Source organism: Rhinoderma darwinii, chromosome 5 (genome assembly GCF_050947455.1).
Source record: "Rhinoderma darwinii isolate aRhiDar2 chromosome 5, aRhiDar2.hap1, whole genome shotgun sequence".
In the NCBI taxonomy this organism is placed as follows: Eukaryota; Metazoa; Chordata; class Amphibia; order Anura; family Rhinodermatidae; genus Rhinoderma; species Rhinoderma darwinii.
Genome location: NC_134691.1, coordinates 36,859,645 through 36,873,012, shown reverse-complemented (window position 1 = coordinate 36,873,012; position 13,368 = coordinate 36,859,645). Strand labels below are relative to the sequence as shown.

The following is a 13,368-nucleotide window of genomic DNA, read 5'->3' as shown; positions in this document are numbered from 1 at the left end:
CAAGATCTTCATCTCTGAGTCAGACTGGAGAGCGCCTACAAAGGGCGTCTCTTGCTCTGGAGGACCCGGCACATCTGTGAGCTACATGGACAGATAATTGTTTTCAATGTGCACTTTGTAATGCTTCATTTCTCCAGCATTGGCACTGCAGGGGAATGAAACACTTGCTGCCGGGTTACAGATGAACGCTAGGGCACTAAGCAGCAAGACACCCTTAAATTAATTTAATGTTCGATGATCCTTCTAACAAAAGTTTAAAGTTGACCCTTCTAACAAAATTGTCCAAAGCGGGCAATCCCTTAAAGAAAGATGTTGGGTTACTTAATTTGTTTTTTATATTTTGCTCCTTGTGATAATGTAGCCTGTCTTGTCCCCTTGTTTGAAACCCCTCCTTTCAGCTACTCATGACACCATGATTTCTATGAAGGTCAAGGCCATAGCTATGGGGGCTGGTGGGGCATGTGCTCAAGGTGCTGGGTGCCAAGGAGGTTGCCTAAAAGCTACTCTGGTCTGAGGTATTTATATACAGGACTAGGGCAGCATACTGAATCTATGCCCCAGGTGAAGCATAAACTACCTATGGTTTTGATGGAGGTCCATTCATGGTTAGGCAATATAAACGGGAATCCTTTCTATTCAATACAGTATATCCACAAGAAAAGTAAGAAAAACTCCACGTTTGAAATGGTCGGAGAATGTTTTGCAGTTCCGCTTGTCTGAATGCTAAAGTAATTTACTATGATCTCGTCTTAAGTAATTTCTGTAAAAAATATTGAGTTTCATCTGCACATACTGAAATGCCAAAATATTATCCTAATTCTCCGTTATACACCATACAGAACAAGTCATGAATGCTTTTCAGTACTGCCTCATGATCATATAAGCAGTTTGGTTTACCCTGCTTATTTTTTGAGGTCTGTGTCCCATACATAAAATTAAATTCCATCTGTATTTAACTATGTAAGTAATATACAACATTATCATGTCCATTGTTTGGCAACTTAAATACAACACAAGGAATGCAAAGACATGGAGATGAGACACTTGCAACGTGTACTGTACGTGGAGCATGTCCTATTATGGTTTGTGGTGAGACCATATGATATCTCCAAGGGAATGTTCCTCCAGGCTTGTCGCATGATGACAACCAGATCTAGACATGGAAAATGTCTCTTATCTGTGACAAAAAGTACACAATGACTCTTCTTTATTTTATTTTCTTGTCTCTCTCTCTCTCTCGAATTCATGAAATATCCCCAAGCGAGTTTCCTTTAATCAATAAATAATCATTAGAATTTATTTTCTGCTTACGAGAAAATATAAAAAAAATAGGTCTAATGATTGCCAGATTCCAAAAATAAATTATTATTTTTGCTTATGATCTTCTGTATCCCACAAAAATACCTAATCCCTGTGAAAATATTCAGCCAAACAGAAAATTGAATACAATGAAATTTGTAATAAAACCATTAAAACAGTTACAGGAATGAAGTTGACTTAGGACCAAAAAAAAAATATCTCAAACAAGGGTAAATCTCTGTGGACAGCAGGGTCTTATTTCACCTCTAATCTTACAGTATACTGTAGAATATAAACAACATAAAACTACTGTTCTCATCATCATACAGAAACATCAGAAAACCTACCTAAAGTAATCTAAAAAAAAAACTAAAAAAAAAGGTGGTACCACCCATACTATAACTTGAGCCCACTTTTTACTCACACCAGCTTCTAAGATTCCTTTTGGTGGAAACATTAAGACTGGAAGCCAAAAGTAAAGAAACACTGATTATACTAGAACAGAGAAGAAACAATCCAGACCATTGGCGGTAATAAAATGTGCATTAGAAGTTGGGCATTCCTCTAAGATTAATTGGTTCTGAACTATTGCCATGGGTCATGTCATATGATGACATCACGAGAGAGCAGCTTAATGGCTAGCACTACTACCATGCAGAAGTGGGATCCTGAGTTTTATTTTGACTAACAAAATGTGGAGTTTATACAGTATGTTCCACCTATGATTGCGAGGGTTTTTTGGGGGTGGGGTAGGTGGGGCCCGTGCTCTGGTTTCTTCAAAAATTTCTTGAGAAGTCATTTTTTTTTAATGATAACTTTAGGATTGACTCTCTATCATTCCATTAATTGGTCCTGGTCTTTTATGACAAAAAACGATTACCTTCAATCTGTTGAAATTTTGATCAATTACATTGGATTTTCTTTGCCGCCATTTGTTCGTAACATGAAGTTTATGGTATGATGGGCCAATGAGTAGCCCATAATATGTTATAATCAGAGTATTTTTTCTCCTTAATTTTCTCTCTTTTGCATCTACTGATGATTTACTTTGCATCAGTTAAAACTACAGTAACATGACCAACAGGTAGGTCTTGAATCTGAAGAACAGCTTGAGTGTCTTTAGCCATCTTATGTCTCTAGATTACAAAGGCATCAGCATTGGGTCCAATTATTTAATATAAAGCTCATCTCAAACCTGCCGGCACTGAGGAGGAAAGAACAGTGGAATTGTAGAAGAGCAAATCCTGGACATGTCATCTAAGTAGTGCTCTCCAAGTTATGTTAGGGCATATACAATTCTGCACATTGGCATGGACGACCATAGGGAGGTGCAATCTGTGCGATCACATAGAGCGCATTCGTCGTCCCTGCTGAAGCAGGTGCCTCAGGGGCATTTGTAAGCACCAGTGTAGCACAGTTATTAAATTAGACAGGAAAGTAGAGAAAAAGATCCAGCGCTGAGACTTGTATGGCTGTTAAAATAGGAAACTTCTTCCAAGTTTTATTCCAAAAATAATTAAAAATGAACACAAGTGTTTCCAAAATGCAATGGGTGGTTGGCGGAATAGGAGGTGCCTACGCGTTTCAGACGCTGACTGCGTCCTTAGTCATGGCTTATTGTGATGCTCTGACCTGCAGTCCTGGGGTTTATATCCGGTCATTCAAACGTATTTAATTGCGGTCCAGCCGGGAGAACGCTATGGAACGCATGTTAGTTTCTGTACAGTGAGATCATTACATGAGGAGAAAGACAAGAACTAACACCAATTGGTCAGGTGAGTTATTTATATTATCGTCTGTCATTATTTATGTAATTATTTCGGTAATTTAAGATGTACTAATACGTATTTTAGCCGCGATCTTGAAGAAAAGTCGGATTGACAGTCTAACCAGTTTGTAAGGTCTATACAGTAGAGTGTAGATGAAATGATTAAAAACATGAATGTGTGTGTGTAACGCGCTAAAGCTTAAACATTTTTATTGCGGGGGATACACTTGAGGAAGTGATGCTAGTTATTTAATATGGAATGTAAAGAGGTACGGACATCAGTTTGTATATAGTAATGTTAGGACATGAGGTACTGGAGTATATAATTTTTAATTGTTTTTCAATTCATGTATTATGATGCGAATTTGAAAAATAGATGGAGTATACATTTCCTTCCTTCGCTTTGTATGACTTATGAATTAGAGAATGGAAATAATTGTTATAAATGTGGAGACTTATTGATACCATTTTTCAATGGTTGTTGCTATATAGTGAAAAAGAGGAGTAGAACATAATTAGTAGTAGAACATTAGTTCTTTTTTTAAATTAAGGCCTTTCGGTACTCTTGTTTGTAACCTATAAATCCAGTATGCTTCTCTTGTGTGTGTTTTATGCTTAAAGAGGCTCTGTCACCAGATTTTGCAACCCCTATCTCGTATTGCAGCAGATCGGCGCTGCAATGTAGATAAGAGTAAAGTTTGTTTTTTTTCAAAAACGAGCATTTTTGGCCAAGTTATGACCATTTTTACATTTATGCAAATGAGGCTTTCTTAAGTACAACTGGGCGTGTTTAAAGTTATGTACAAGTGGGCGTGTATTGTGTGTGTACATCTGGGCGTGTATTGTGTATGTACATCTGGGCGTTTTTACTTCTTTTACTAGCTGGGCGTTGTGAATAGAAGTGTATGATGCTGACGAATGAGCATCATCCACTTCTCTTCGTTAACACCCAGCTTCTGGCAGTGCACAGACACACCAGCGTGTTCTCGAGAGATCACGCTGTGACGTCACTTCCTGCCCCAGGTCCTGCATCGTGTCGGACGAGCGAGGACACATCGGCACCAGGCGACAGAGGCTACAGTTCATTCTGCAGCAGCATCGGCGTTTGCAGGTAAGTCGATGTAACCTCTGTCGCCTGGTGCCGATGTGTCCTCGCTCGTCCGACACGATGCAGGACCTGGGGCAGGAAGTGACGTCACAGAGTGATCTCTGGAGAACACGCTGTGTGTCTGCACTGCCAGAAGCTGGGTGTTAACGAAGAGAAGTGGATGATGCTGATTCGTCAGCATCATACACTTCTATTCACAACGCCCAGCTAGTAAAATAAGTAAAAACGCCCAGATGTACATACACAATACACGCCCAGTTGTACATAACTTTAAACACGCCCAGTTGTACTTAAGAAAGGCTCATTTGCATAAATATAAAAATGGTCATAACTTGGACAAAAATGCTCGTTTTTGAAAAAAAAAAACTTTACTGTAATCTACATTGCAGCGCCGATCTACTGCAATAGGAGATAGGGGTTGCAAAATCTGGTGACAGAGCCTCTTTAATATCGCCTCCTCTTTTGGGAGTATGAATTTTTTCTATAGCGTAACAGGTAAAATTGTTTCTTGATCTATTATGTTGATGGCTGAAATGTTTGGCAGCATTTGAGATGTTTACAATATTTGGGTTACGAATGTAACTTAAATGTTCCAAGATTCTTGTCTTAAGTTTCCGATTTGTACATTCTATATATTTAAGTTTGCATTGGGTGCATTCAATAGTATATATAACTGATTCTGAGTTACAATTAATATAATTGTTTATTGTGAAAGTGTTATTTGAATCGGAGAAAACTTTTTTTGGGGTCGCGTATGAGCAAACTTTACATGGATTATTACCACAATTAAAAAAAAACTTTTGTTCCAACCATGTGGTTTTAGTCTCTTTAGAACTGAAAAAAGAAGGGGAAAGAGAGTTGCCAATAGAGGGGGCTTTCCGTGCCACGATTCTGCATCCCTCTTTAAGGATGTCCTCCAAAATTTCATCTTCCATCAACATGGGTAGATGTTTAGTGATAATCCTCTTTATATCGTTGAATTGATTGCTTTGCTGAAGGACGAAAGTAGGTTTGTTAGATTCTGATATTGGACATGGATTTTCTTTGAATAATAAGACGTCCCTAGATTTTACGTGCGTTATTTATGCAAGTAAATCTGTCACGCTCGTGTGAATGTAGCCAAAGGCCTCATGCACACGACCGTGCTTGTAATTATGACCCGTAATTACGGGCACGGCCGGCCGCGGGCATCCGGCCGTTATTACGGGCTGTGCTCCCATTATAAAGTATAGTAGCACGGCCCGTAAAATAACAAAATAGGACATGTTCTATATTTTTCAACGGAACAGGCACCTTCCCGTAAGCAAACAGGAAAGTACCCGTGGCCAATAGAAGTCTATGGGCCCGTAATTACGGGCCTTTTTGTCGTGTGCATGGGGCCTTACAGTTCAAGAATTGCCCAGATAAATTTAATTTTAGAATGTGCAATAGGTAATAAACCTTCGTTCCATTTTAAGAATTTTTCATTCCACCTATTTGCTCCTAAATATGATTATGAGATCTGTCAAAACAAATGTAGCAGTGCCAAAAAAAATCAGATGCCGGGTGGTGTCCAGAGAGCTGATGTTTCCAGACACTGCGGGGCTCAGCATGGAGCAGATTTCAACAGAAACAAACATTGCAGATCAGCTTGATGTAAAATGAACTGACAATCTCATCGCCCAGCCAGAGACCTGTTATACTCTAAGTGCCGGAATAGTGGGTATTCCCTTAAAGCGCCCGGCACCATTCGCTGTCAGGATCAAGTAAACACTTTCATTTACTGTGTTGCCAGAAATTCACTTCATGTCATTGCAGAGCGGTGGAACTGTATAAACACCTCTGCGCAGTCGCTTCCTATGGTCCGTTCCTTGAAGTGCCAGTCATACAATGTTGTGGCAGTTTTCATCACGCCGGCTTATAAACACGAGCGGACAGATCAAACAGTATTAACCCTGGTGGATCATTTTCAATTCATAACAAGTCAGATAGAGGTTTTCATTATACGGGGCTTAGACACAACAACACGCCATTAATGCAAATGAAATTTCATGTATCGCGACCATTGATAAAGGTGAATTTCCAGCTGTGGGGTTCAACCCTGTCACTTTGAAGCAATTTTTTTTTATTAAGAAAGCTTAAATTCCTGCAGCGCCTGACATTTGAATTGTCGTGAGAAAATAAATCAAAGCCACTTCCATCAAAGCCCTCATAGGCCTTGTCAACCAACTTTCCTAGAATCCTGAAAAGAAACGTCTATTCATATAATGGTATGAGAGAAGAAGGAGAGGTGTATCACTGTATAACTAGGCAGATTTGTCTGGAAAAGCTGGGTGAAAAAATAGTAGATGATAGGATAGATAGATAGATAGATAGATAGATAGATAGATAGATAGATAGATAGATAGATAGATAGATAGATAGATAGATAGATAGATAGATAGATAGACAGACAGACAGACAGACAGACAGACAGACAGACAGACAGACAGACAGACAGACAGATTAGATGATAGATATGAGATAGACCGATAGACCGATAGACCGATAGACCGATAGACCGATAGACAGATAGACAGATAGATAGATATGAGATAGATAGATAGATAGACAGACAGACAGACAGACAGACAGACAGACAGACAGACAGACAGATAGATAGATAGATAGATAGATAGATAGATAGATAGATAGATAGATAGATAGATAGATAGATATGAGATAGATAGATAGATAGATAGATAGATAGATAGATAGATAGATAGATAGATAGATAGATAGATAGATAGATAGATAGATAGATAGATAGATGTTGGGCCAAATGACAAAGCCTGCTCTGCTACATCTGTAGATAGAAAATATGCAATACAAAACTGATAATAAATAATATATAATTAGCGAAATATCTTCACTTTACTGACAAAATCATGACATTTTATAGACATGAAATAACAGATAACTATAACTTGCAGGCCTAGGTAAAATAACAGATAACACTTTGTGATATTACGATTAGTTGAGTCATGATGTGAAAGAACTCAATAAGACAATCTCAGCTCTGCTACATCTTTTTTTTTTTTTTGCTAGTCAAATTATTTTAAGGGAAATGCTCTTTATTCAATTAAAATCCAATCCATAATGATAAAAATGTCCCTAATATTAATAAATCCTGCTCTGATAAATGTTGTGTAATACAGAGCACTGAATCCACATAAAAGGGATCACTTCCATATTCCGGGTCCCCGGCTGTACACAGTATAATCTGGATACAGTTAATATTATGGGTCAAATGTGTCTTTTAAAAATTCACAGATGCACAGGCGAGAGGGAAACTAATATTGTCTTAACATGTTAGGTCAAGTTGTCATATCACATATGGGGCTGCAATAGTTGCTGTTCTGCTGCATTTGGGAGGCCATTGTCTCTTTATATATGGATTGTAGGCCAAATTTCCTTCCAGGGAGCTCATCAATTCCTACGACAAGTTATTATCTGAGACCGGTAGTATCCTTTAAAGGGTAACTAAACTTTCAGAAAACTTCTGACATGTCATAGTGACATGTCAGAAGTTTTGATCGTTGGGGGTCTGAGCACTGAGACCCTCACCGATCACTAAAACGTAGCGACATAAGCCCTCAGGAGAGCCCTGAGCTGCTTCGTTTCTAAACGGCTTTCTCAGAAAGCCGATGTAGCGGTGTACGGGCCCATAGACCTTCTATTGAGTCCCCACCGATCAAAATTTCTGACATAGCACTATGATAAGTTTTCCGAAAGTTTGGTTACCCTTTAAGTTTGCAGGCGCTATTCCTAGATGTTTAAGTTCCTAACACACAAAACAGAAATCTCAGTACAGTCCCTAGTGGCCACTAGTAGCCATAGATGTGTAATATGCAAACCATACTGTAATACAGGCAGAGGCAATCATCGGTGCTATGACATGCAGGAGGCAGCACAGCTAATAGTATATATTAAGGAACACGACCACATACACGACCACATACACAACCATATATACAACCATATATACAACCACATACACGTGTATATATGCAAACACCCTCTTCCAATACAATGTTGAGATATGTGGATGAGACGTCTTAACAGAGAAGAATGTCACATACAAAGCTCTGATTGTGGGAAACTGTGGCAGAGTTCATTTACATTCTGCTGACCTGACACAGTAGCTCATTTGGAATGTTGTGAAATTATTACACCCCATTCTTTTGATACGACCTGTCACTGTCACATAGTAGGCAAGGTTAAAAATAGAGCCAGGTTTATCAAGTTCATCTATAGATACAGAAGGTACAGTAGATAGATAGATAGATAGATAGATAGATAGATAGATAGATAGATAGATAGATAGATAGATAGATAGATAGATAGATAGATAGATAGATAGATAGATAGATAGATAGATAGATAGATTAATAGACACAGTATATAGATAGAAATAGGATAGATCATATTTAAGTAGATGATAGAAAATATATATTGCATATAGATAGATAGATACTTAGATTAATAGATATGTAGATAGAAATACGACAAATATATACAAATGTAACAGATTCCCAATTACAATAGCATAGTAATGTCACCTCCAAGTCCAATGTAATTCCACAGATAACACATGACATTTTGACCACATGTTGTGCAAAAATGACAAACTCTCTACTGCTACATCTGTAGATATGCGCAATATGAAAGTGATAAGACATAATGCATAGTTAGAGAAATACCTTCAGTTTACTCATTACTATGAAATATCTAAAAAGAGATCACATCTCTGCTACACTGATGACACAAACCTGAACACTGCACACTTTATTTCATGAAAACGTTATAAATATCACATCCACACCCCATTACTGAGTACACAACACTAACACACACACACACAACATATATATATGATTTAGTATATGAATATACGATATGATACTGTATAGTGAATGTTAGGTAGGTCGCTGCTTTTAAAGAGATATTAGAGACTTATGGCAGTGCTATAGCCTCATAACAGGGCTCATTTGGTATAGACGCCCACTTTTTACCCATGTCAGGCTTTTTTCTTTCTGCTGAATCCATTAACCAACAGCGATATCAATGGACACCCTATAATGCTTCATATTTCGAGCAGTTACACTGCGGCACACCTGCTGAACTCTGCTGATCATTGGGGATCCTATTAGTGAGACCTTCACCTGGTGATCTCAGCTGATCATTGGGGATCCTATTAGTGAGACCTTCACCTGGTGATCTCAGCTGATCATTGGGGATCCTATTAGTGAGACTTTCACCTGGTGATATCAGCAGATCACTTGTGGTCCCAGTCATAAGACCTTCACCTGGTGATTTCAGCTGATCATTGGGGTGCCAGTAGTGAGACCTTCACCTGGTCATCTCAGCCGATCAGCTAGGGTCCCAGTAGTGAGACCTTCTCCTGGTGATCTCAGCTGATCACTGGGGTCCTAGTAGTGAGATATTTACCTGATGATCTAAGCTGATCACTGGGGGTCCTAGTAGTGAGACCTTCACCTGGTGATATCAGCTTATCATTGGGGGTCCTAGTAGTGAGACCTTCACCTGGTGATCTCAGCTAATGACTGGGGGTCTTAGTAGTGAGACCTTCACCTGGTGATCTCAGCTAATGACTGGGGGTCCTAGTAGTGAGACCTTCACCTGGTGATATCAGCTGATCACTGGGGGTCCTAGTAGTGAGACCTTCACCAGGCGATATCAGCTGATCACTGGGGGTCCTAGTAGTGAGACCTTGGGTATGATCAGCTTTACTCCAGTGAAGCTGTGACCTGAAAAGGTTTTGTCTCCTTTAATTCATGCTGCTTTATTAGAAGTTACATTAATGAGTGGATTGAGATGGGATTACAATGAGTCCCCTTCATCCAGCTCAATCTCATAAATGAGTTTTGTAAAGGTTAGATCCTGTCCTGATCCTATGTCCCAGGTATGTTCGGTGACATTTGCTCTAAATAGCTGCTCTATATATAGACATTATTTATAATCCCTGCTCTTTCTTGAGTCAATTATATTACATGAATACAAGTGTTATAATAGTAGAAGATGCACAGTAACTGCGAAGTCAAACTTAAGACCAGCAGAAGAAACAAACTTGGAACACTGTTATCTTTTATCCTCATGCAAGTCCCATTCTAGAACACACTATTATTAGAAAAATGAAGCATTCCAGCAGCAAAGCGTCTTAAAGGCACAGCTCATATTAGCACTTACTTTTTGCAGCCATTGAGTGTAATTTTCCATCACATGTTCCAGATGTTGGATTTTCTGGGACGGAAAATCCTGATCCATTTGTGGTGCATCTCTCTGCAGAGCGTTGGCGTTATACTGGTCTGTCGTGGTTGAGCCTTCACGGCAATTCCCATCATGTTCAGGAAGGATAAAAGTGTAAGTGCACTGCCCATGTTGGATGCGATTGTATCTTCTACCATTGCTGTCTGTCCCTTTCCTTTGCACGTTGCACTTTATACTTGCAATCAGAGCAAGGCAAAGAGCGAATAAAATTCCAGATGCCATCCCGTTGCAGAATTCCCCCAAAAATGTGAAGTTTTCCTTGCAGTTCTTCAAGAAACCAAAGCCTGGAAAGAGCCACAAGTCCTGTAGGAGAAGTCTACAGCTGCACAATTTGATTTCACCCCTGTGATATCTTCAGCTCCAATAGATATATTTAGTGCATAGAAGCCAGGGATCTATTGTCTATCCTCATTTGCAGTCTAAAGATTAACCAGTCCGCTGCACACATGGAAAGCCCTGTCCCCTTGCCTGTACTCGGGCTGCAGCAGATCTGTTATTTCCACTCAGACCCTCAGAGTTTTATTAAGGCATTCAAGCTGGAAGCAGCCTGAGAGATGGCTTGACAGGAATTTGAGTGCGCCCCTATGCAAAGCATAGCTGGTGGTTTTAGGAGAAAGATATCAGTTTACAAAGTGGCTGCATGCATGACCGCAATCAGACTTATTCTACACAACAACTAACAGCCTGGGACAAGCTCAAGAAAAGGCAGTTTGTCCTTGTCAGCGGATTAAAACTTAAAGACTTCTTAAATCATGATTGTTCTATGCGAAAAAAAATGTATTATTATTTTTTTTGCAACTAACAAGTTTCTTATGGGGAGAATTGGACACAATGGAAGTGAAGGTGACACCTTTATTGGCTTAATGACTCACAATGAAGAGCGCAGCTTTCTCCCCGTTGACCGCTGAGATTTGTTTTCCACATCAATAAATGACTTTGTATGGATTGGACAATGACGGGGCGCAGCGGAAATCTACTTCTAAGACATAGAGGTCGTGTATGTTGGGAGTTTACAGGCGGGTGCTTTAAAAAATAATTGAGTAGACAATGAAGGTGGTTGGGTGACATTGCTCCGAGGTGTAACTGTGCAGTATCGGCAGGGTTGCCAATCTCCAGTTCAGTAATTTTTTGCCAACTTAGCTAAAAATCACGGACAGACCAAAATTTTTACAGACACATTACAAAATTATTGCCTGTGCAATGTGTTAGGAGTGACTCACCAATAACAGTCCGCTTGTAGCTTTCCCAGGCTAAGTTAGAATGGGAAAGCTGCAAGCGGGCTGTGATTGGTGAGTCCGACTCACTCACCACTAACTCCACACCCCCACCACCGCTACCGACATTGCCTGTTTTAGAAAAAGTGTGGCCCTGGGCAAAGTTAAAAGTGGGGCCCCAAATGCTGAATAATTGTATCCATAATGCAGTCCATTCAGAAGGCGGAATGCAGAGAACACCAGGAGTGTTGCAAGCCCCAAAGCATATGTGCTCCCCCTCTCACACAAAAAATTATCTTTATACATATACAGTTGTTAACCCCTTCACAACTGCCATATGGCTATATACGTTCCAACTGCTGATGCCCCGTGCAGTTGTCACGTATATAAATGTTGGCAGCCCGGAGCGGGGTTTAATGAATGCAGTGCTGCTTCAATGTGGGCAGCGCTGCACTTTCTTGTCGGTCAGGGGTTTGAGAGGCCCGGAATACACCCGTCACTGTAGATAGCACCACATACAACACCCTATAGGTAGCACAAAATCCCCTGTAGATAGCGCAACCTAAGCTCCCTCTAGGAGTGGAATCCCCAGTCCCCAACATCTCTCCATCTCCGCTGTAGATAATGCCACCCCTCTGCAGGTAGCATAACCCCCCCCCCCTGTAGATAGCAACCCACCCCCACTGTAGATTGCATCGCACTCCCCCACTGTAGATAGTGCCACCTAAACTCCCACTAGGAGCGGAATCCCCGATGTAGAATTGCTCTGTGCCAGGGATTCTGCTTCTAGAGAGAGACCCTGATGTCACTGTCCAGTTGACATCAGGAGCTCTCTCTCTAGGAGCGGAATCCCCTGCCGACACTCTGACCGGGGATTCCGCTACTGGGAAAGCCCCTGGCGTCACTATCCATATATGGACAGTGACGCCAGGGGCTACTTCTGGAGTGGAATACCCGGTCAGAGTGTCGGCAGGGGATTCCGCTCCTAGAGAGAGAGCCCCTGATGTCAAATGGACAGTGACATCAGGGGTTCTCTCTAGAAACTGAATCCTCGGCACAGAGCGATCTGACACCGGGGAGTTTAGGTGGCACTATCTACAGTGGGGGGGGGGGGGTGCGATGCTATCTACAGTGTGGGGGGTTGCTATTTACAGGAGGGGTGGTGCTATCTGCAGGTATTCCACTCCTACAGGGAGCTACAGTGGTGCTATCTACAGGAAGGGGGGTACCATTTATGGAGGGCAGGGTGCTGCTATCTACAGGGGGATTGGCACTATCTATAGGGGAAGTAGCGCTATATGCAGGGGGTGGAGCTATCTACAGGGGGGTGGTGCTATCCACAGGGGGGTGGCGCTATCTACATGGGGAATGGTGCACTCTTCAGGGGGTGGCACTATCTGCAGGGGTGTCACTATCTACAGGGGGTGTGGTGCTATCGACAGGGGGTGCTATATACAGGGGGTGTGGCACTATCTAGATGGGCACTGTGGCATTATATGGACACTACCTACAGGGAACACTGTGGCGCTATCTACATGGGCACTGTGTGTGGCACTATGTGGGTACTGTCTACAGTGGCACTGTGTGGGCACTATTTACAGTGGGCACTATCTATGTGGGCACTGGCACTACCTACAGTGGGGAATGTGGCACTATCTACAGTGGAATTG

The 13,368-nt window shown here is 41.0% G+C and overlaps 1 protein-coding gene across 1 annotated transcript in view; it reads right to left on the bottom strand.

Annotated features, from left to right (window-relative positions):
* Positions 1 to 10,955, bottom strand: part of ANGPT1 (angiopoietin 1) — a 284,383-nt gene extending 273,428 nt beyond the window's left edge. The window contains exon 1 of the mRNA XM_075827991.1: positions 10,404 to 10,955. Coding sequence (XP_075684106.1) covers positions 10,404 to 10,706 — 303 coding nt within the window. The 5' untranslated portion in view covers positions 10,707 to 10,955. The remainder of the gene's footprint in view (positions 1 to 10,403) is intronic.
* Between the last annotated feature and the right edge of the window lie 2,413 nt (positions 10,956 to 13,368).